Source organism: Bidens hawaiensis, unplaced genomic scaffold (genome assembly GCF_021521415.1).
Source record: "Bidens hawaiensis isolate Kalapana, Puna unplaced genomic scaffold, B.hawaiensis_p1.1 tig00020146_1, whole genome shotgun sequence".
NCBI lineage: Eukaryota > Viridiplantae > Streptophyta > Magnoliopsida > Asterales > Asteraceae > Bidens > Bidens hawaiensis.
The window spans coordinates 93,174-119,468 of NW_027493068.1; the positions used below are offsets into that span (position 1 = coordinate 93,174).

Below are 26,295 nucleotides of genomic sequence, written 5' to 3' on the forward strand. Positions count from 1 at the left end.
TCCATTACAAATTTCTTTCCATCTTAACCAATTATTGATGTGCGTTTACTCTTTATGATTTTAGCTACATGAACTTGCTCATTTAACACATCAATTTCTATACAATATATAAAAATCTATGGTGTACCACGATAATCATCAGATACAATTTCTTCTACAAATGCTTATTGGTGCACAAAAATTGCCTCCTTAAGATGTTTCATTAACCTTTTAAGCATTCATGTGCCTTAGGAACTCTTCAGAATTCGAGCTATATTTAACATATAAAATAATCACAGTGTATTCAAATTTGGGTATGATGAGTCATACTGTTCTAGGAACTTATTTCAAATCCTTCAGATACTTTCATGTAAACTTCCAGTATCAACTGAATTACAACATTTATTAGACGCTGATCAATTCCCTCTTTGGATTACCAGACCATTAAGGTATTGGAAAGTTGTTGCCTCCACCACTAGAGAATATGTCTCCTCAAAATCAATCACTGGTCTTCGCAAAATTCTTGAGTCACCCCTTCTGCCTTATATCACTTAATTTGATTTTTTCACGATTCACATAAAAAAACCCGTTTCTATCCAACATATTTTACAATTTCAATTGTATGAACTACCGGCCTGAAAACTTTTCGTTTCATTTGAGTGTTTAACTCAGCCTTACTCGCATTTTTCAATTTGGCCAATCATTTATAGGTGGATCTTAAATATTGATCCTCATCATTTCCAGCGCTATTATATATAACAACGTTGACTTTATTTCGATTCCATATATCTTGTAGAGATGATAAAATATAATTTATTAAGAGCTCTTTATTTTAATGTACTTGAGGTTCTTCTAGAACCATCATGTCTAATGTGTCTAGACCTTTTACTTTACATCGACTTGACCGTCTTTATTACTTGCTCCTATTTTCGAGGAAATTTTACCTTTGAAATCAACTGGTCTGCCACGCTTTAGGTGTGATATATACTTATTACCAATATGTAATCGTCCTTTTAGGACGTTAATATTAATTTGAGGATAAGCAATTGATTTATATGACTTAGTTAGTCACTCTATTTAGGTCAATGGACATGTGGTAATTTATTCAATAATCTTTGCAAATGAATTATTTGAACTTCTGGTTCAAATAATTTAGTTTGAGGATCAATAATAATTCATTCTAGTTCTTTTCTTTTTCCAACTACTTTTTTATCTCCCCATAATGTAGGGAATGCTAATTTACTTATAATGAAAACTAATGTGCCATAAAATATCTCTCTCATTAATGGCTCTGTATTTAATAATACATACGTACCTAATATATATATATGTGTGTGTGTGTGTGTGTGTATGTGTATATATATATATATATGTAAATATATATATATATATAGATGTTCCCAACCTCCTTTTAGTTCCTATCTTTGTGTGTTGTGGTGGATCAATTTCTATATATACCCCACAATAAAAATCCTTGTTGGGAAGCACTCGGTTCTGACTGAAACCATATGTAAAGAGGAGGAAGTATTATAACTTCCTTTCTTGATGTGAATTAATGTTACTACATGCAAATGCATGTACTCAATACAAACATGAATTGTTGCTCTCATAATCACTTTCTTTGAAATCAATTGAAGACGTTCAATAACTGTCTCAACGAAAGCAATTTGTGTGTGAACATACTGTATAAAATTGAACACTTATTTCAATTAACTGATAACTTAGGAATTAAATTCAGTGTAGTTACCCAAATAAATATGATAATCTGGAATAATGTGTTTATTATCTTATTAGCTAAGCCACAAATCACACAAACTTTAAGTTATGACTTTGATAACCATTTATACTATGCATCGATTTTAAACACTAAATGATATCATGTTAGGATATTCATATCCTTTAATTATTTCCATATTATTTAAGAAATTTGCACCATACTTTAGTTGGTACATAAGTAATTTCCATTGAGAGCAAAATTTGAATGTTTAATTATCATGAAGAATCTCCTGGTTCTTCACTGTATTTCACATCATTGAATTGGTGTGGTTTAAGTGGTCATGCCATTAGATAATCAAGATCTATAAACATCTTGTTTATGATTGTATATGTATTATATATGTTTAATATAATACAGAAAATACGAGAAAACAATGTATCATCATTTTAAAACGATCAAGTTATATCACTTTTATATTTTCATATTTTGTTCTCATATATGACCAATCCCTTTGCCACTCCAGGTGGTGAATCTCATTACTATCATGAATATGATCATTCATACAATCTTCGCTGTTATGTCCATGATCACAACAATCAATATATAGTCACACTCATTTTAGAGAATGGAATAAACCAAGACAGTTTCATGGTTTGATTATTTTCTTAGACTCAAGAATATGAAATCATATTAAACACTTCATATTGCTACTTCGAAAGCATACTTGAGGGTGAAAAAATTGTCTAATTCAATTTTCCTCATATATAATATTTTCTTCACATAACAACGATTGAGAAATAGTCACATGATCCATTCATGTAAGATTTATTGATTTTAAAATCTTACACGTTTTAGTGAATATATAATAAGATTTAGGGAGTATGACATATGAGATGTTATATCTGAGCATAGTTATATTCTTTAATGAGAGTACTAATAAACCAAAGTTTTGGTTTACTTGTTTTATGTATAAATAATATATAATACAATATATCATATCATAAAGAACAAAGAGTACATAAATTCATATACAGAGATATATTTAGTTCTCAACTGCACTTTAACACTTATGTGCAGTTCTTCTAGTAAGTAATTTTTTATGTATTTGTTTCTATCATTCGTTCTAAAGAATGAAATATTATAAATAGGTAATAACTCAAAACATATAAGCATACAAATAAAGTAAATAAAAGATCACTTAATTACTTTATAATTGGTCACTCAAATCTCTACATTTATTTTTTTGAATAATAGAAAGATTAAAAAAATAATTCGTTATCTCTCATGGAGCTACAATTCTATTCATTTAAAACAAAATACAAATTTTGAAGCAATAAACTTATGGTTTTTGTAATATATTATCTTTTTGTCACAAGAAAACTTATGTATTCAAGTTTCATACAAACCATATATCTTAATGAATTTCAAATATAAACATATAGATGTTAAATATCATGTTAAATATCTATAAATATAATAGATGATAATAAAATTAATTAAAATAAAGATGATAGATACCTTTAAATATTGTTGATAGTAATTGAGGAGAGATGAATGTTATAACTCTTTCATCTACTTACGAATTTGTAATATTCTCCATTTATCACTCGATTTATGAGCATCAACATGTATAAAACTTAAACAATAACTTTAAACTTTTACGAGAGGACGAACAAATAAAACAAAGATGAGTCACAACACTTGTTCGAATAATTTCTACTACGGAAACTCTCTGTTCCTGATCCTTGTTAGATATATTTAGTCATTAAGAGTTTCTTTTTAATTTAGCTTATTTATAAGTAATATCAAAATAGTGACTCCATCCAAACCATGAGAAGACAAATATTAAAATTATAATTTAAAGTTATAATAACCGTAATTCTAGTTGTAGATATTTAAAATCCACTCTTGATATTTATGTTTAACATATTTCACGGAATAGTTAATCTCCTAGCAATTAATTGTAAGAACCAAAATCAAGTTCACAGAAATACAATTATGCTACATGAAATAAAAATTGAAGTTACCTCAAAAGATAATAACAAGCGTTGGCGTTGGGTATTGCTAGCTTTTGATGACAGCCTATGGTTCACACATCGTTATTTGATCGCTCACTTGATTTGGATTGTTTTCTGGATCTTCAGAGCTACAAGTAGTGTTACGGAAAGTGGAGATAACCATCGACACATGCTTTTTAGAAGAAGTAGTGTTTCAAATTTGTTAAATACTTAAATTCAAATTAGAATAAAAATAAGAAAGAAAAATAAATAACTAAATAAATAAATTAGAGACAAGACAACAAATGCTTCCTGGTAGTGTATTGGGACTGCACAAGGGCTTGTTTCTTTGTTTACTTGGTGGTTTATTGGGATGCAAAGTGAAACCGAATAAAAAAATAACGAGCGAACTTGTGCTGATTACGTATTGTGAAACTAGCCAAATAGCATATGAATAAAGATCTGTAGAGAGAAAGAGATAATTGTATTGTTGATAGATGTAAAATACAATGGAATATTTATAGAATAGAAAATCTTGAGAAAGAAGCTAATCTATTTTAAAAGTTGATAATCATAATAACAATAATATATTTAACACAAACACACACACATACATATATAGGGTCAAGTTATTCTACAAATAGGGATAAAAATGAGAATGATTTATAGCCAGACAAAAAAAACACTCAAAAAAAAAAATAATAAAAAGAATTTTAACTCAAAATTTAATAAAAAAAGAAAAAAAGTGAAAGCACAAAAATGTTTCCACTGTTTTCATCGCTTAAAAAAAGACACAATGTTGAGGGCAAAAGATCATTGTGTATTTTTATTTATCATTGTGTTTTCTGTTTATTTTTTTCATTGATTGTTTCGTTTTTCCTTGACATTATGTTCTTTTTTTATATTGTGTTATATTACTCAACATTGTGTTATATTTTATTTGGCATTGTCTTATATTTTTCGATCTATTGTGTCTTTTTTTAGTTATAATTGTGTCTTTTTTTCATTTTCATCATTATGCCTTTTCATCGTTTTTTCGGAACGAGTATGACGAAGGAAGCATTTGAGTTTTTAAATTTATTTATTTATTTTGAGTTATGATTTTTTTATTATTTTTTTCAAATTTTTTGTTGAGGAGTTTTTTGTGTGGCCACAACTCTTTCTCACACTTCTCATTTATGTATTCCTTTGTATTTTAACATTTACTTACACACACACACACAAAACACAATTCTCACGTAGATGTGGAAATTACAACAATTAATGAAACATTTAACAAATAAGGTCCGTTCTACTTGACATAAGCCAAGATACTTGAACCGGGTGCATGATCATACTATGGGGATGAAGATGAGAACGCAGAAGAGCCAACAAAACATAAAATAAATACACTCATATAAGCACAAATCAATAATGAGCAATTACACATAAACACATGTAGGTGAATTGTGGTTGAGGATTCGATGTTATAAATATGAGGTTTTGTGTGCGTATGTTACATATTTTTGTCAAAAATTACACAAGGATAATCAAGTAAACAAAACTTTGTATGAGAGGTATGATGCTTGATGAGGTAAATGTAATAAATGAATAAATGTTGCAAGTGACACAACGATTAAGCGAGGAAAAAAACCGTGATCCTTAGAGGAACTCCGTCAAAAAACCTCAATCACTACCTTAATTTTAATAAGCAAAATTTAGTGAGTACAAATGTGGAAGTGTTTGATCGCTGCAATGAGTACAAAAGAGTGTATATGGGGTGAGTATGTGTCTTATGCAATCTCAATCACTTCTTTATGTAGTTACAAGAAGGATAATATGACAATAATTGGCAATAATGAGCATTAATTTGTAAGACCCCGCTTCCCGGGAATCCTACAGCTAGAATCATATCCAAAATTTCCCAAAAATTTAAAACCACAAATAATTCGTTTTATTAAAAACCATTTCAGAGTAAATTAACAACGAGTATTAAAAATGCCCAAAACCTGGGAAAAGGTTCCAAACAATAAGTAGCGGTAAAGGTTAAGTATCCAAAATCCCAACCCGGGTACAAGTGCCCAAAAAATCAAATGTAAACAAAATGTCTGTTTTATTTCAAAATCTCTGACTAGGAACGCCTTCAACCATCCGAGTAGTCTCCAGCACGTCCAAGCAGTGATCTCGAGTCCCTAAACAGAAACTCCAACTAACATGCACACAAAGTCAGCTTGAGCTGAGTGAGTTCAAGTTTTAATAAATGACATTTATACAAATCATTCCAAGAGTTTAAATTTAATACAGGATATGAACAAATAGGCAACGGGTAAATGATAAGTAGCCACACACACACACACACACACACACACACACACATATATATATATCCCTATGCATAACATCCAAATAATAACATCAAGGTCGAACACTCGTACGACCCAAGCATTTGATACGGGATTTTAGGGACCCATTATGATGATAATGCCACAAGAGCCGCCCCCTTATGGGCTTTCCAGGGCCTGCCACAGGATTTTAGAACCAGAGTAGTATAGTTTGGCCCGGCTAAGATAATCATGCACACAACACTCCATCCGATGGTGATCATGCCACACGAGCCTCCCCCCTTACGGGCTTTCCAGGGCCCGCCACAGGATTTTAGAACCTGAGTAGTATAGTTTGGCCCGGCCAAGATCACCACCCACCATATGCAAACACAAAGTAGGCATACGCAAACATCCTTAGTTAATAATAACTAATTAACATCACTAATCATAGGCCATAAAGTAACACATGCGTAAACATACGTATATATTATTCCAAGAAATACCCTACTGCAAGTAAGCCTATGGGCCATAAGGTAACACATGTGTATACATACATAAATGTCATCCCAAGATATACCATAATCCAAGTATGCCTATGCAAAATCATTTAAACGGTTTATCACAAATGAATTGGCTTATTCAAAAAAGGCCTTGGTTCCACTTTGCAAGAACTCCGAATCATTCTCTTGAAGCTTATTCAAAAAGGCTTATTAGGTGTGTATGCTAGCCCAAAACTTGAAAAGAGTAAAAAGGGGCATCATGAACTCACCTGACAAGAGGCACACAAGCACCACTAGCTAGAGAATTCCTAATAATTTCCACAACTCACACACCTGTCGGATTATACACAATAATTGCTAACGATACCGAATGGACTCGTTTTTCCAACGAGGTGTTCTAACATGGTTTGAGTTACCTGCGCCTCATCCTTACCAATTTCAATTACAACAGCCTCCGGGGCCTTATATTTACCAAGATCACCCTTAGATAGTCCTGGAAATAAAGAATTCCCAAATTTCCTGCAGAAGTGCTATGTGAGACAAATATGCGCGTTTAAGAGTTGTTTAGGAACTTAACATCCAACTCAGCCCTGTTGGGCCAAATTTGATAAAATCACAGCCTACTAGCCCACACGACACTACACGAGTTGGATGGGTCGGTAACTCGCAAGCACAACGCACCAACTATCAAATAAACGCGAATTCGCGTTGTACCGACCCATTTGAGTAACCGACAACCAATTCAGCTTAATCAGACACTTAAGTAGCAAACCTGAAAAGAACTTCGCAAGTTTAGTTTTTCAGATGTAATCAACTTAATTACTACTTAAGTTGACACATGGCGGTCTTTTAAGGAGCAAATACGCAAGAAGGTGAACGGGAAGCAGAGTCTAAGATCGAAGAGTAATTACTACTTAATCAGTAAAACTAAACTAAACTTAAGTTACAAACTAAACTTAAGTAGTAATTAACTTCGCAAGTTAATTACTACTTAATCAGACACTTCGCAAGTTACAAATCAGCAACTAGGTGTCCCAATTGATTACATCTGAAAAACTAAACTTCTTTTCAGGTTTGCTCCTCAACTTCGAATTGACTCTGACTCGAGGACGGAGCTCAGGTTTGCTCCTCGCACTCGAAGACCTACAATTGGTATCAGAGCTTTTGCTCGATTGTGTGGTTCGGGATTATCACGCGGGTGTAGAAATCGTTCCGTTCGACTATTCGCGGGACGAGTTTTCTGAGTTTTTGTGTTATACTCACCTCCTAGTCTCCTACAATCATAAACAACCCATAACACCTTCACAAACCTCGTTAAATCCAGAAATAAAACCTGCATATTCATCGTGTTCATCAGGCGAAGTTGCCGTCACTGTTCGTAGGGTTTCAGCGAAGATATAACGTTAAGCGAAGTTATCCACAACTTCGCCTACCTTCTCAAGTTCGCTTATTTCAAGCGAAGTTACCCATAACTTCGCCTACCTCTCAAGTTCGCTTACCTCAAGCAAAGTTATTCACAACTTCGCCGAATCAGGCGAATTTAAAAAGGAAGCGAAGTTCAGAATCAGCGAAGTTCAGACCTAAGCGAAGTTATCCACAACTTCGCCTACAGTACTGTTTAAAATAAAATTTTTTATTTTTCGAGTTTCTTTGGGTTTCGTGAAAGATGTCTTCAATAAACATTACGGAACTAGTTAAGATGGAAGTGGAAGCGGGTTCGGCTACAAAGGCACCGAAGATGCTTAAGAAAACCGATTATGTAGCGTGGAAAGATCGTTTTGAACAATATGTCAAGTACCAAGATGCTAAGATGTGAGTGTGCATACAAGATGGTTACATTCCACCTACTGCTGAGTATGAGGGTCGTGATCAGATCAAGAAATACAAAGAGATGGAAGAAGAAGAGAAGAAAATGTATGAGGCCGAAAGCAAAGCTCATGCAGCAATTACAATGGCTCTTCCACAAGAGATTCTGCACACTTTCAGAAAGTATAAAACTGCCAGAGAGCTTTGGGAAGCGCTTGAAAACCGGTTTGAGGGCAATGTGGGAATTCGTGCATCGAAGATTAAACTTCTAAAAACCCAATTCTCGGTCTTCAAGTATCTGAAGAATGAATCACTTGATGATATCATCACTAGATATTATCATCTGATGACTGAACTCAGCAACTATTCAATTGTTTACAAAAAAGATGAGATTGTTGAAAAGCTTCTTGATGCTCTCCCACCGAAATGGGAGATGTATACTGTGTTGATGAGAGAAGACAAAGACTTTGCTGACTATGACCTGGAGACAGCAGTTAACAAGCTAAGAACGTTTGAACTGAACATGGTACGGAAGGAGACACCTACCGATCAGGTTCAAGATCCGGGTATGTATGGTGCAAAGGTTAATTCAGGATCAAGTTCGAAAACTGAATCATCTGCTTATTACTCTAAGGGAGAGTCAGGCGCTAGCTCAACACATGAAGGACACGTATCTCTCAACATGAACGGTGATGTGTGCTTTGTAGCTGGAGGATCAAATGCTTCTCAACCTCAAGCGACCAAGAGTAGTTTTTCCCCAAGTGTTTCAAACAACAACTACTCGAAGATGCCCATGAGTGTTAAATCTGCTGAACAGCAGTTTGCTCTCTATGCATCTTTTATTGCTTCGTATGAGAATTACATTCAGGGTAAGATTGTTGATCCTGCAATTTTGGATGAAGACTATGATCAGATCGATGCTGATGATCTGGAGGAGATGGATCTGCAGTGGCAGATGGCTATGATTGTCAGAAGGGTTAAGAGGTTCATGAAGAAGACTGGTAGGAAGTTTGTTGGTGAGAGGCCAGGGTTTGATAAGTCGAAGGTTCGCTGTTACAACTGTCAGCAGAATGGCCACTTTGCAAAAGAGTGCAAAAATGAACGTGTAGAACGCAGTCAAAACAGATCTACACAGCAGAGTGGTAGTGGTAATGACTATAGAGCCATGATTTCCAGACAGAATGAGGAGTACAACTGGAATCTGCATGTTGAAGAAGTATTTGAACAGGCCAATTTGGCAAACATCGAAACTGCAGATAGTGAGAAGGGAACTGGCGAAAATGAAGCTTACATGGCAGATGTGGCAGACCAGCTCTCTGAGGTAAGTACCGAACTCCCTTGTACTAAGTGTGAACATCTGTCTGAACAACTGACAACTATAACTGATCAGTTTGTTAGTTTGGATGCGCAATTTAAAACTTTAAAAGAAGATCATCATTTCACTAAAGCTAGAGAAAATAGTTACAAAGTAAAAATTAAAGCTAGTGAGAAAGATATTAAAAGTCTTAAAGCAAAGCTTGCTGAAAAAATTCAAGTGATTGATCTTAGCTATGAAGTACTAGAAGAGAAAACCAAACTAATAGCTGAAAGGGATAAACAGATAGCTGATCACCAGGTGAAAATGGTGGAACTTAACAGGAAACTTGAGCAATTCAGAAATTCCTCCGCTATACTTGATCACCTCGTTAGTGATCAAGGTTCCCCAAAAAGGGGAGGAATTGGTTATCATGAAGTTCCACCACCTTTCAATCATAATTACACTTATGACCCTAGTAATAAGAAATCTGTCGATGTTGACTATGATCAGACAGTTCCGGTTAAAGTAACGATTAAAGAATCAGAAGTTAGTAAAGGCGAAACAAGTAAGCCTGTTACTAGTGTTAAGATTTCTGCTCCGAGTCCTGTCTCATCAAACTCGGACAAGTCATCTGAGTCGAGTGAGACAAAACAAGAGGAAGTGTTACCAAAAAGTGGAGAGAAAAATAAAACACCTGAAAAGAAGTCTCCACTAAACCCGTATGTCCCACCATATGTGAGACAAACGGGCAGTAATACAGCCTCAACATCTAAGACAACTTTTGATAAGAAAGTTGAACACATGAGTTGTTTCAGATGTAATCAATTGGGACACCTAGTTGCTGATTGCCCTCTGAAGCAGAGATTCAGAGATGTGAGGCCTTCGAGAACTGATAATAGAACTAACGGAAATGTTAAAACTGAAAACCCATCAAAATTCAGAAATTGGTCTAATTCAGGTTTTCAAAAAAAAAGATCTCAATTTTTCACTGCTGACAATCAAACCATAAGTAATAATTCATTTAATTCTCGATGGTTTGGATGGCCTCATAGACAATCCACAAGAAGGTATCCTGTTAGGACTCACAGAAATTATTATGATACTAACTTTGGACAGCCAAGGTACGGAATGTATCGACCCAAGACCAATCGGTCTTGGGTCCCCAGATTTTAATCATCTGCTTTAATCGTGCAGGAACAGTTGAACATGGCTGCTAACAATCAATGGGTTGTGGATAGCGGCTGTTCCCGGCACATGACAGGTAACAAGAAATTGTTACACGACTGGAAACCTGTTCAAGGAGGAAGAGTGAGTTTCGCAGGAGAGAGCGGTGGTAGGATTACAGGAATAGGGAAGGTGTCGAATGGAAAGATGACTTTGGAGAAAGTAAATTTTGTTGAAGAACTGAAGCACAATCTGCTGAGTGTTTCGCAGATCTATGACAAAGAGTACACCGTACATTTTACAAAGAATGAGGCGATCGTGCTATATCCTGGTTTCAAGATACCAGAGAATTGGATCGTTATGAAGGCTCCAAGAGTGAAGAATACGTATATCATGGATATGAGGTCGACTGAGATGGCCACAGAAGAATCGTGTCTTCTGTCAAAAGCAACTGAATCGGAGTCCGAGTTGTGGCATAGGAGAATGGGGCATATTCATCTTCGGAAAATGAACTACCTTGTCAAAAATGGGCTTGTTCTGGGTGTTCCCTTGAAGAATTTCAACTTTGAAGACAAATGCTTATCATGCAAAAAGGGAAAGCAACACAAGAAATCCCATCTCACCAAGAAGGTCAATTCAATTGTCAGTACCCTAGAATTACTTCACATGGATCTCTTCGGTCCCGTGAATGTAAAAAGTCTAGGAGGAACATCTTACTGCTTGGTGATCACTGATGATTTCTCTCGATATTCCTGGGTATATTTCCTGAAGTCAAAGGATGAAACAGTGCAGATGGTAAAGAATTTGATTACCAAGGTTGAGAATATCATGGGGAAACGGGTTAAATTCATCAGGAGTGACAATGGAACTGAGTTCAAGAACTATGAGATGGAGATCTTCTGCTTACAGAAGGGGATAGAACACCAATACAGCGCACCGTATACACCGCAACAAAATGGAGTGGCTGAGAGGAAGAACAGAACCTTAATTGAAGGAGCCAGAACGATGCTGGCTGATTCGAAACTTCCCGTGGTGTTCTGGGCTGAAGCTGTTGCAACAGCCTATTATATCCTTAATAGAGTGTTAACTGTTAAAAGATTAAATAAAACCTGTTATGAACTTATGCATGGGAGAAAGCCCAACTTGAGTGGTCTTGAACCATTCGGGTCCCCGTGTTCGATATTAAAGACCAATTCTAAATTTGGTGAAGTAGCCGACGAAGGAATCTTAGTCGGATACGTTGTGGGGACTCCCAACAGACGGGTCTTTAATACATCGACCAACAAGGTTGAGGTGGTGTGTAACACTGATATCACAAGTTACAAATCACCAAAACCAAGCACGGGACCCGCTGGGGTTTTCGACTATGATAGACTTTTTAAATCTTTTAACATACCTTATCTGGATTTTGCAGAAGTTGAGGAAAGAATTGCTACGAAGATGATATGCGATGAGGAAGACACTTTGGTGCAACGACCACAGTAAGATGAATGTCAGCCTTCCTCGTCAAATGCTGTCAATACCCCTGCTGCCTCTACTGAAGAGGAATTCATCAATCCGTTTCACTCTCAACATCAATCACCCATTGATGAGCTATCTTCAAACTTGGAAGATAATCTGAATGTCAGTTCGGTTCCGACTACGAGAATTCACAAAGATCATCCTTTGGAGAACGTGATAGGTGATCTGTCCGCCGGTGTACAAACAAGAAAAAGCTTGAATGAGCACACCTGTGTTTTCACATGCATTAAAGACACGGGCATTATCAACGAATGCTTGTACACCTGCTTCATCAGCCAGATTGAACCAAAGAACTATCAAATGGCTCTTAAGGACAGCTCGTGGGTCGAAGCCATGCAAGAAGAGTTAGCTCAGTTTAAGAAAATGGAAGTATGGAATTTGGTTGAAAAACCGAAGAATGTGCTTGCGATAGGCACGAAATGGGTCTTCAAATGTAAGAGAGATGAGAAAGGGATTGTTATCAGGAACAAGGCGAGGCTGGTTGTTAAAGGCTTTAATCAGCAAGAGGGGATTGATTACAATGAGGAGTTTGCTCCTGTGGCAAGATTGGAAGCCATTCGGCTGTTTTTGGCATTTGCTACTCATAAGGAGATGAAGGTCTTTCAGTTGGATGTGAAGAGTGCGTTCCTAAACGGTAAAGTCGACGAGGTTGTGTATGTTGAGCAACCTCCGGGTTTTCCTGACTCTGACTTTCCTGATAGGCGAAGTTATCCTTAACTTCGCCGGTACATCTGTGACCCTATATAAAGGAATTTAAAGGTCAAATTGCTCATTATTTTCAAACCTCAGCGAACTTATCCTCCGAAACCTTAGCGAACTTATCGATCTCAATCATCTGTGTTCTTATTTCGATTCCAACCCGTGATTAAAGGTGTGTAAGGTTTCTAGTTTCGTATAATCAATGTTTTTGAGGTTAATCATCGGTCGTTTCGACTCGATTCTCGACCTCGTCTTTCGAAACCTTAAACACCCGATTTCAAACTTGTTTTCACGTGTTCGTAAACTACTTGAACGTCTAAAACTTCATAAAATCATGTGTTACGGAGTCCTCGATCTCCAATTTCATAATCTACACGTCGTTCGATTATAACTGTTGCCGATTCAAATTCAGCGAAGTTACAGTTTAGGTGAAGTTATCCGTAACTTCGCCTGAGGTTTAACTTCGCCTGATTATATATTTTGAAACAGTTTATGAGGCGATGTTGTGGTTAGGCGAAGTTATCATTAACTTCGCCTGGACCATTTTACTTAACAGTTATCAGACGAAGTTCAAGTTGAAGAGAACTTGTTTCCCAACTTCGCCCCACCTTTAACTTCGCCTATACAGAAGAGATCACAACTTCGCTCATGGTAACAGGCGAACTTGTGATTCGCTTTGACGTTTATCTAACTTAGCCTGTTTGTTGCAGATATGGCTGCTGTTGCTGGAGCAGGTGGTGCAGGCGGTGATGACGGAGGTGATAACCAGAGACAGTTCTTCCCGGGTCACAACATGTATATAACATTAGACCCGGAGGCGAGCGGAGTTGATGATTTCCGCGAAATCATCACGTTTCTGTTACGCTCGCGGATATTCCACGCGATTACAACAAGTCTACCGATATCCTTGCCCAACATTGAGGATTTTTGGCAGACTGTGGAATATGACTGTAGAGTCGAACCCCCGGTGATGCGCGCAACAGTCAACAATCAGATTGTTCAGTTCTCTTCTGAACAAATCCGGGCGGCTTTACGGTTTGGAAATGAGACAAGGGATGACCCGACAGAGTTTGTAGCTCCTTTCCGTGATGGAGCGTTTTTGAGGATGGGATACCCTGGTCCCTTGGGGGATACGCAGAGAAGGAAAGGGTTTTTGCTTGACCAGTGGCGCTTTCTCATGCATGTCATGATTGTATGCATGTCAGGGAGAAAGGCGGGCACTGATGGCATGGGTGCGACCATGCAGTCGGCGATGACTGCTCTGACTTACAACAAGCGATACAGCTTTAGTCAGATGGTCTTCTATGAGATTGATCGTCAGAGAAGGGCGATGGCGCGTGAGAGATTCATCATGTATCCAAGATTCCTTCAAATGATCTTGAATCATGTTGCTCCTACGCTACCTCAGCGCCGTCCAATCAGATATGTAGAGAGTGTGAACAAAAGAATATTCGCCCAATGCAGATCTTCGAGTGCGAGGAGCAAACCTGAGCTCCGTCCTCGGCATACTTCACTTTTTGGGAACTTGATCAACCCGGGGTATGTGCCTGCTCGTGGGGACGAGTTTAGGGACCCGGCACCACAACAGGCAGGAGCACCTCAAGCTATACCTGCTGCTCCTGTTGTGTCACCGGAGGAAAACGTTGACCTTGACGCAGCGTTTGGCGGTCAGGGATTTTTTGACATGGAAAGGGTTGATCCAGAAGAGAATGTACAGGTCCCGGTTGAACGTGCTTCGGGTGTGAATGTTACTAGGACAGCTGCTACGGTGGCAGGTTCTGATGAGGCAAGAAGGATTTTAGTTACACATGAACGGACTCATGGGAAGAGAAAGAGAACTGATGATGACAGCGAGTCAGACTATGAGGAATAGGTACAACAGTTGATCCGGAGGTCAAGAAGGGAACGGATAGGTGCATGATCGGGAGCCGGTGAGAGCTCTAGGGTGGTACGTTTCACTCCACCAGCACTATCCGGTATGACAATGGTTCCCTCATCACTACAGGTTACAAGGCCAAGCGCTACGGTTGTTCCCGTGGTGGCTACCTCATCTACATTTGGCCTCCCACCCACTACTTACCAACTTTTGGCTCCTGAGATCGTTTCGTTGCCGCCTCCGACTGTTACTCCAACGGAGGTCGTGGCACAATTTATCGAGTCGACTGTTGTGGCCACTGCAGGGTTATTGGTGACGATACCACCTGCGGTTACGTCTATTTCTACTTCTGAGGTCCCGGTGACATCGGAAATCCCTCCTCAGTACACTCAAGATATATCACATATGAGGTTCGATTTCGATGCAACCCTATCAGACTCTGAACGAATAGCAGCACTTGAACGGGTCATGGCAGAGCAGTCAAGGATTAATCTTATCCAGACCCAGGCTATTCAACGCCTAGTTGCAGAGAATCAGATGCAGTCGTCCCTGCTGGTAGAACATGGAAAAATCATAGATGCTTTCAAGGAGTTCTTGGCATCTCAGGGGGAGACGAGCTGTAAAGGCGATGAGTTGAGGACCAAGAGACGAAATGATAGAGACGATGATCCCAATGCATCGAAAGGTGCAGGTGGTGAGTTGCCAAGAACTGATCAAGCTCTTGGAACTTCCACAACTCAGGGGGAGTCGACAACTGCAGCTGGTGGTGATGATGTGGTGGTAGTGGAAGTAGAGGAGATGGATGATGAGTTGGTTGGTAAAGATGATGTATTACCGAGTGAAGAGATAGAGAAGATTGGTGAAGAGATTGTGATTGATACAGAGATAGAAGAGGGAGAGATAGTTGAGGAAAATATTGAGCATGACATTCCAGATGTTGAGAAAGCAGATATGAGTAAAGAGATGGCAAGTGATGAATCTGAATGGGAAGAGCAGCCTAGATGGTAAGAAGGCTATGCTCAGTGGTTTGTCAAAACGAAGAAACCAGCAGTTCCTACAATGTTTATAAAGAGTTACAACATTAAAGGTTATGCTGAAGCGAAGAAAGGGATTATTTGCTGGATATATGATGAGCAGTTGAGGCTCTTCGTGGTTAAGAGATATGACGGTATTCAGTATTTCAAAAGACTGTTAAGATCGTTGAATACACTTCCAGAATGTGAAGGGAAAGACTTAGCCAGATTGGGGTTGATTAACCGAAGTGATGATAATATGGCTAGAGTTATTGGGAAAATTGTGTGGAAAGAGAGTATAAAAGAGAAGAAATTTGAGCTGTTGAAACCACAAAAGGGAAAACTTGTTGAAGACAAGGATAGAGGTTTGAGAGCAGATGGAAAGCCTTGGATGATTATGAAGTATAAACCGATCCGGTGTTTGAAAGAAGTGCCGATGAAACTAATGCCCAAGGATGTGCTTAAAGACCTGAAATGGTGGTATGTAGATTGTGAGACAGCTGAGGCATTGATGGAAGACGAAGATGAACAAGAGCTGCTTAGAGTGTACGATCCGATGCATCTAGTAAATTTGTCGCAAGCTGATTTGCAGGTGTTGAATGAAAAGAAGATATTTTATATTCCTGCTTGGAAAGACGAAGCGAGGAAATATCAAAGAATAGTATCGGTTTGTGTTCGAGAAGGAGTGCATGCTTAAAGATGAAGATAAGAGTGTTGAAGATTACAAGACACGTGTTTGAAGCTAAAGAGATGAAGCTACTGCCAAGGGGGAGTCTGTTGGTGCATGATGCCAGTAGTTCAGTGTCGAGTGTCTGTAATCGTGTTAGTTAGATTTGAGTTTTGTATGTAAGCGAAGTTATCACAAGTTCGCTAGTTATAGGCGAACTTGTGGAACAAGCGAAGTTAGGAACAACTTCGCCTGAACTTACCAGGCGAAGTTGTCGCCTATATATTCAGCTAGGTTACGGCTGAGATTAAGAATTCAGTTTAGTGTTTCGTGTATTCGAGTCAGAGAGTTTGTATTCAGTGATCATAGTATCACGTGTTTACGGTTGGAATACAACGTGTGTTTGATTATCGTATCGTGTGTTAGCTCGTATCGTTTTCTATACTCGTAACGTCTTACGTAGGGATTCCGCACCTACGTAGAACGCGATATCTCGTGTAGATCCGGTTGGGAACCTACAAGCCCCAATACTAAAAAAATAATTTTCAAGAGCCCATATATCAAACCGAAGCTACCCTAACTGAATTGGTTGTTAATCACTTCAAACCTCGCGTTAAACGCAACAATTCACTATTCTAGACAACCGAACACTAGCTTTCAATCTACCACTAGTTGACCAAGCAAATGAACACCAATACACACGATTTTAAAGTATGTTACATTGGACATACCTAAGAAGATTATGGAGCAATAATATCAATCAAAACAGCCCCGAAAGTGGTCAAAAGGACAGCCACCGGTTAAGCCTAAAACGGAAGTATCGATCAATAACTAGTACAACATGCAGATTTTAGCATGCAAAGATGTATTTTATTATATAGGAAAACCATAGAAATAAATTATGAAATTTTTACCAGAGTTTGATAAATGTCATTTGCTTTTAAAAATATTTTTTTTATATTTTTCCAATGCACAAAAAAATCATAAAAATTCCTCCAGCACAGAAAGGTACCTGCAGCTATTTCAGTGCGCAACAAAAGTGTTTTATTTGTTTAAAAATCAATACCAAACCAAATTAAACGATTCCAATTGTATTGGGATACTAAATCAAATGTGAACTTTCATTAGTGGAATCAACCAATTTGGACTTGTCAAAAAAGATTTATGATGTCGGGAAGACAGACCAGAATCCGTCACCCCGCATCATCTTTGACACACGCTTTTATAAAATCATAAAAAGCATTCAAATCTCGTCCAAAAATTACAAATTATACCTTTCTGGAAGCTAGACTCAAATTAGAATATCATGGAATCAATAATTGATAAAAATAATCAATTTTCATTGAGTTACAGGCCAAACAATAAACGAGTACGAATCTGTCAGCAACTGTTTTAATCAAAACTCAAACCCTAACATGTTTATGACGTCTCTAGGGTTCAATAAATGGTTTTAATGGTGAAAAAGATGATCCTTGATGTAATACTAACCTTGAATTGGAGTTTGGCTCCATAGAATGGCTGGAAAAATAAAAAAAACATGGTGGGGTTTCTCTCTTGCTCCGATCGTATGTAGGAGGGAGGGAGGGAGACAAGGTTAGGACTTATTACATTAAAATGTTACACATAGGCCCTCAAAATTGTAAAACGTAATATTTTGGACCGAAAGTTAATTAATATTACTTACAAGAATGCCTAGGAACTCCTTGAAGAATGCCAGATCGATCCCGATTAGTATACAAACTCAACAATGTGCATGCCGTTAAACGAAAGTTAGCGGGAGTTACATAATAAACTAGCCTTCAAGGAATAAGAGGTGATGTTTTGAGCAAAGCGATGGATAAATGGACTTTCAAAACGTATTACAAGGCTCTGACTTAGAAAGATGAAACCCCGGCTTTTAAACAAACATTTATAAACGATCAAGCCGATTAACGAAATTTACGGGCGTTACAAGTCTACCCTCCTTACAATGGGATTCGTCCCCGAATCCCGCCCACACAGGAACTGCTGCTTGTAGAGCTCCATCATATCATCCTCGGGTTCCCAAGTAGCCTCGGAACCCTCACGGTGCCCCCACTGCACCTTCACGTGACTAACCACCTCATTCCTCAAACGCCTTTCCTGTCGGTCAAGAATGGCAATAGACTCCTCAATATAACTCAGCTTACTGTCGAGTTCAATGACCCCAAGAGGCACTCGGGCCTTCTTGTCTGCCAAACATTTCCTTAGATGCGACACATGGAAGTTAGGATGAATCCCAGCAAGCTCGTCAGGTAAATCCAGTCTATAAGCTACCTCCCCATCACGGGACAAGATACGAAACGAACTTAAGAATCTCGGACTAAGTTTCCCCCGCTTATGAAAGCTAATGATACCTTTCCAAGGAGAAAACTTTAACATAACCCGATCGCCGGCCTCGAACACAATAGGCCTTCCCCTTTTATTCGCATAGGACTTTTGCCGGTCCTGAGCGACCTTCATAAAAGCCTTAATCTATCAATTTATTTTTTATTTTTTTTGTCGCAGCCTTAACCATCTCTAAACTACCTAATTGGTTTCGACCAATGGAGCCCCAACAGACAGAAGTCCTACACCTACGCCCGTACAACATCTCAAACAGTGGTATCCCAATAGTGGCGTGGTAATTGTTGGTATAAGAAAATTCAACCAATGGCAAATGATAATCCCAACTACCACAAAAGTCGATAACACAAGCCCGCAATATATCATCGAGAGATTTTATGGCCCTCTCGGATTGGCAATCATTATACTTCGCCCCGTCGCCAATGACTTCCAGCAACTTTTCTTGACCCCACATATGTTCCGACATAATCCATTCCACCTGCAATGCCTCACTCTGAATGTTGGCTATCTGCTGCAAAATATCAGGTTTCAGAATAAGCAGATAAGATTTCATACTGATGGTTTTCGGCCTCTCCTTCCGGTTCAACGCGTCGGCCACCACGTTAGCCTTACCGTGATGGAACATAAACTCAAGATCATAATTCTTAATTAATTCTAACCACCGACGTTGCTGCATATTTACTTCCTTTTGCTCGAAGAATTACTTTAAACTCCTATGATCGATGCAAATGACACAAGGAATAACATGTAGATACGGTTTCCATACTTAAGCGCAAACATGACCATCGACAGTTTCAGAAAGCTACGAATTTCAGATGGTAAGTTAGGAGATTCCCACTTATTTATGGCTTCCACATTTGCAGGATCTACCAAGATGCCATTTGGGTTAATAACATGACCCAAGGATTGAACCTCTCGTACCCAAAAAGAGTGCTTAGAAAATTTCCCGTATAACTTGTTTCCTCCCAAAGCATCCAAAACTTCAGTGAGGTGACGAGCGTGATCGATTTCGCTTTTGGAATACATGAGAATGTCAACGATGAAAACAATAACAGAACGGTCAAGATCGGCCTACACACCCGGTTCACAAGATCCACGAACGCTGCCGGTGCATTGGTCAAACCGAAAGACATCACGAGGAATTCATAAGGTTCATAGCGAGTGCGGAAAGCAGCCTTAGGGTTATCTTGCTCCCGAATTTTCATCTGATGATACTCCGACCTAAGGTCGATCCTCGAGAACTAACTAGCTCGGTGAAGCTGATCTAATAAGTCATCGATCCTTGGTAGAGGGTACTTATTTTTCACGGTAAGTTTATTTGATTAACGGTAGTCAATACACAAGTTCTGACCACAGGTAATCCGAGCGTCCACGCTAGCAAGCCAATCCAACCCAAGCTCCACATCGTAACAGCCCCGCGGCTTTCAATACTGCCGCAACGAAAATCTATACCAAGACAACTCAATAAAACAGCCTTGAATAGCTTTAGACACAGAACAGAACTTCCTACCGCGACCTCAATCTCAAATATATCATTTACACGCTTGGGTGATTTATTTAACGCTGAACAAAGAGTGGAAGACACAAAACCCCTACTAGCACCCGAGTCAAACAAAACCGAAGCCCGTAATTCAACAAGTAAAATGGTACTTGGGATAATATTACGCTACTACTTGGCTAAACTATTGCACATACGTTCTTGAAGAAGCGAGGAATTTAAGCGGTCAAGTAAAAAGGAGCCCAGAGTGACATCATGCTACGCCTCAGCTAAACAATTACACGCAAAGCGTTCGAGAGGATGGGAAATGAATAGAAGAATTTAAGGAATGAGATAAACTTTAACGCTAACGACACAAGCATTAGCCATATCCTATCCCTACAAAGACGAAACCCTAACACAGTCAAGCACAAGTAACATTTAGAACATGAAAGGTAACGACAAACTACTAATAACGTTGATCAAGTGTTATTACTTGTTTACTTTATCCGTCCGTCCTAAGCACCTCTGCCCCTAACCATATTAGCATACCATCTAACACGTAAGCAATTATACACATAATGAAATTATAAACTTATAAGAATGACTAAACAATTAAAATTACCTCTTGGCGTGCAGCTACTCGCGGTTGGCATTTCTAGTCTTTTCTTTTACAGTTCGAGTCCAAGCATTCGGGAATGCTCGGATCTCTCGAACCAAGGCTCTGATACCAACTTGTAAGACCCCGCTTCCCGGGAATCCTACATCTAGTAATCATATCCAAAATTTCCCAAAAATTTAAAACCACAAATAATTCGTTTTATTAAAAACCAATTCAGAGTAAATTAACAGTGGAAATTCATGAATATTAAAAATGCCCAAAACCTGGGAAAAGGTTCCAAACAATAAGTAGCAGTAAAGGTTAAATATCCAAAATCCCAACCCGGGTACAAGTGCCTAAAAATCAAATGTAAACAAAATGTCTGTTTTATTTCAAAATTTCTGACTAGGAACGCCTTCAACCGTCCGAGTAGTCTCCAGCACGTCCAAGCAGTAATCTCGAGTCCTTAACCTGAAACTCCAACTAACATACACAGAAAGTCAGCTTGAGCTGAATGAGTTCAAGTTTTAATAAACGACATTTATACAAATCATTCCAAGAGTTTAAATATAATACGGGATATGAACAAATAGGCAATTGGGAAATGATAAGTAGCCATATTAACACACACACACACACACACACACACACACACACACACACACACATATATCCCTATGCATAACATCTAAAAAATAACATCAAGGTCGAACACTCGTACGACCCAAGCACGTGATACGGGATTTTAGGGACCCATTATGATGATAATGCCCCACGAGCTGCCCCCTGACGGGCTTTCCAGGGCCTGCCACAGGATTTTAGAACCTGAGTAGTATACTTTGGCTCGGCCAAGATCATCATGCATGCAACATTCCATCCGATGGTGATCATGCCACACGGGCCTTCCCCCTTACGGGCTTTCTAGGGCCCGCCACAAGATTTTAGAACCTGAGTAGTATAGTTTGGCCCGGCCAAGATCACCACCCACCGTATGCTAACACAAAGTAGGCATACGCAAACATCCTTAGTTAATAATAACTAATTAGCATCACTAATCATAGGCCATAAAGTAACACATGCGTAAACATACGTATATATTATTCCAAGAAATACCATACTGCAAGGAAGCCTGTGGGTCATAAGGTAACACATGTGTATACATACATAAATGTCATCTCTTTGATATACCATAATCCAAGTATGCCTATGCAAAATCATTTAAACGGTTTATCAATCAAAATCAATTAGGTGTGTATGCTAGCCCAAAACTTGAAAAGAGTAAAAAGGAGCATCATGAACTCACCTGATATGAGGCACACAAGCACCACGAGCTAGAGAATTCCTAATAATTTCCACAACTCACACGGCTGTCGGATTATACACAATAATTACTAACGATACCAAATGGACTCGTTTGTCCTACGAGGTGTTCTAACATGGTTTGAGTTACCTACGCCTCATCCTTACCAATTTCCATTACAACAGTCCCCGGGGCCTTATATTTACCAAAATCACCCCTAGATAGTCCCAGAAATAAAGAATTCCCAAATTGCCCTCGGAAGTGCTAGGTGAGACGAATATGCGCGTTTAAGAGTTGTTTAGGAACTTAACATCCAACTCAGCCACGTGTGGGCAAATTTGATAAAATCACAGCCTACTAGCCCATATGACACTACACGAGTTGGATGGGTCGGTAACTCGCAAGCACAACGCACCAACTATCAAATAAACGCGAATTCGCGTTGTACCTACCCATTTGAGTAACCGACAACCAATTCAGCCCCAATACTAAAACAAATAATTTTCCAACAGCCCGTATATCAAACCGAAGCTACCCGAACTGAATTGGTTGTTAATCACTTCAAACCTCATGTTAAACGCAACAATTCACTATTCTAGACAACCAAACATTAGCCTTCAATCTACCACTAGTTGACCAATCAAACGAACACCAATGCACACGATTTTAAAGTATGTTACATTGGACATACCTAAGAAGATTATGGAGCAAGAATCTCAATCAAAACAGCCCCGAAAGTGTTCAAAAGGACAGCCACTGGTTAAGCCTAAAACGAAAGTATCGATCAATAGCTAGTATAACATGCAGATTTTAGCATGCAAAGATGTATTTTATTACATAGGAAAACCATAGAAATAAATTATGAAATTTTTAACAGAGTTTGATAATTGTCTTAGGATTTTAAAAATATTTCTGTTATATTTTTCCAATACACACAAAAATCATAAAAATTCCTCCAGCACAGAAAGGTACGTGCAACTATTTGAGTGCGCAGCAAAAGTGTTTTATTTGTTTAAAAATCAATACCAAACCAAATTAAATGATTTCAATTGTATTGGGATCCTAACTCAAAATGGGAACTTTTAGAAGTGGAATCAACCAATTTAGACTTGTCAAAAAAGAGTTATGATGTCGGGATGACAGATCAGAATCCGTCACCCTGCATCAGCTTTGACACGCGCTTTTATAAAATTATAAAAGCCATTTAAATCTCATCCAAAAATTACAAATTATATCTTTCTGGAAGCTAGACTCAAAGTAGAATATCATGGAATCAAGAATCGATAAAAAAAATCAATTTTCATCGAGTAACAGGCCAAACAATAAACGAGTACGAATCTGTCAGCAACTGTTTTAATCAAAACTCAAACCCTAACATGTTTATGACATCTTTAGGGTTCAATAAAAGGTTTTAATGGTGAAAAAGACGATCCTTGATGTAATACTAACCTTGAGTTGCAGTTTGGCTCCATAGAATGGCTGGAAAAATAAAAAAAACCATTGTGGGGTTTCTCTCTTGCTCCGATCATACGTAGGAGGGAGGGAAGGAAGGTAGACACGGTTAGGGCTTATTACATTAAAATGTTACACATAGGCTCTCAAACTTGTAAAACGTAATATTTTGGACCGAAAGTTAATTAATATGACTTACAAGAATGGCTAGGAAGTCCCTGAAGAATGCTAGATTGATCCCGATTAGTATACAAACTCAACAACATGCATGCCGTTAAACGAAATTTAGCGGGTGTTACATACAAAACTAGCCTTGAAGGGATTAGAGGTGATTTTTTGAGCAAATTGATGGATAAATGGACTTTCAAAACTCATTACAAGGCTCTGAAGTAGAAAGATGAAACCCCGGATTTTAAACAAACATTTATAAACGATCGAGCCAATTAACGAAATTTACGGGCGTTACAAGTCTACCCTCCTTACAATGGGATTCATCCCCGAATCCGGCCAAGACAGGAACTGCTGCTTGTAGAGCGTCATCAAATCATCCTCGGGTTCCCAAGTAGCCTCGGAACCCTCACGGTTCTCCCACTGCACCTTCACCTGACAAACCACCTCATTCCTCAAACGCCTTTCCTGTCGGTCAAGAATGGCGATAGACTCCTCAATATAACTCAGCTTACTGTCGATTTCAATGACCCCAAGAGGCACTCGGGCCTTCTTGTCTGCCAAACATTTCCTTAGATATGACACATGGAATGTAGGATGAATCCCAGCAAGCTCGTCAGGTAAATCCAGTCTATAATCTACCTCCCCATCACGGGACAAGATACGGAACGGACCTAAGAATCTCGGACTAAGTTTCCCCCGCTTATGAAAGCGAATGATACCTTTCCAAGGAGAAACCTTTAACATAACCCGATCCCCGGCCTCGAACACAATAGGCCTTCCCCTTTTATTCGCATAGGACTTTTTCCGGTCTAAGCGACCTTCATAAAAGCCTTAATCTATCAATTTATTTTTTTTATTTTTATTGTCGCAGCGTTAACCATCTCTAAACTACCCATTGTTTATGAACAATGGAGCCCCAACAGACAGGAGTACTACACCTACGCACGTACAACATCTCAAACGGTGGTATCCCAATAGTGGTGTGGTAATTGTTGGTGTAAGAAAATTCGAACCAAATGGCAAATGATAATCCCAACTACCACCAAAGTTGATAACACAAGCCCGCAACATATCCTTGAGAGTTTGTATGGCCCTCTCGGACTGACAATCATTATACTTCACCCCGTCGCCAATGACTTCCAACAACTTTTCTTGACCCCTCATATGTTCCGATATAATCCATTCCACCTGCAATGCCTCACTCTGAACATTGTCTATCTGCTGCAAAATATCAGGCTTGAGAATAAGCAGATAAGATTTCACACTGATGATTTTCGGCCTCCCCTTCCGGTTCATAGTGTCGGCCACCACGTTAGCCTTACCGTGATGGTACATAAACTCAAGATCATAATCCTTAACCAATTCTAACCACCGACGTTGCTGCATACTTACTTCCTTTTGCTCGAAGAATTACTTTAAACTCCTATGATCGATGCAAATGACACAAGGAATAACATGTAAATACGGTTTCCATACTTAAGCGCAAACACGACCGCCGACAGTTTCAGAAAGCTACGAATTTCAAATGGTAACTTAGGAGATTCCCCCTTATTTATGGCTTCCACCTTTGCTGGATCTACCAAGATGCCAGTTGGGTTAATAACATGACCCAAGGATTGAACCTCGCGTAACCAGAAAGAGTCGCTTAGAAAATTTCCCGTATAACTTGTTTCCTCCCAAAGCATCCAAAACTTCAGTGAGGTGACGAGCGTGATCAATTTCGACTTTGGAATATATGAGAATGTCATCAATGAAAACAATAACAAAACGGTCAAGTATCGGCCTACACACCAAGTTCACAAGATCCATGAACGCTGCCGGTGCATTGGTCAAACCGAAAGACATCACGAGGAATTCATAAGGTCCATAGCGAGTGTGGAAAGCGTTCTTAGGGATATCTTGCTCCCGAATTTTCATCTGATGATACTCCGACCGAAGGACGATCCTCGAGAACCAACTAGCTCCTTGAAGCTAATCTAATAAGTCATCTGTAATGACCAAAAAAAAATATAAAAAAAATAAAATAATAATAATAATAATAACAACAACAACAACTACTAAGTGTGGTAACATATAGATACGATTGAAATATAAGTGAAGGAAAACAAAAATGAAAATGAATGAAAATAGGTTCATCTAGTAAAGGTGACGTTGACCCCCAAGTTTTATGTAATTGTCATTCAGATTTACCACCCATTTCTATCCTTACTTTTATTGTAAGGGATAAACAACAAAAAAGTAATTTAATAAAAGTAGAGCACGTGTAGACAAATTAGAAGATAAACGTGGACCATTGAAATTTAGAAGGTATCTCATCTCTTCACCTTGGCCACCAAGAAAGAATAGTTATTTAAGAGTTGGGTTTGATAGCTTTCAACATCACAGTTCAAA

The 26,295-nt window shown here is 38.5% G+C and overlaps 1 protein-coding gene across 1 annotated transcript; it reads right to left on the minus strand.

The window, feature by feature from the left end:
* Window positions 1-210: 210 nt before the first annotated feature.
* LOC143559972 (uncharacterized) lies at window positions 211-25,290 on the minus strand. Its single transcript, XM_077048384.1, has 5 exons — window positions 25,011-25,290; window positions 24,217-24,722; window positions 19,121-19,510; window positions 18,539-19,014; window positions 211-250 (listed from the first exon to the last, which is right to left on the minus strand). Exons 1-5 carry the CDS (start codon window positions 25,288-25,290, stop codon window positions 211-213), a joined length of 1,692 nt encoding a protein of 563 aa, XP_076904499.1.
* Window positions 25,291-26,295: the final 1,005 nt, after the last annotated feature.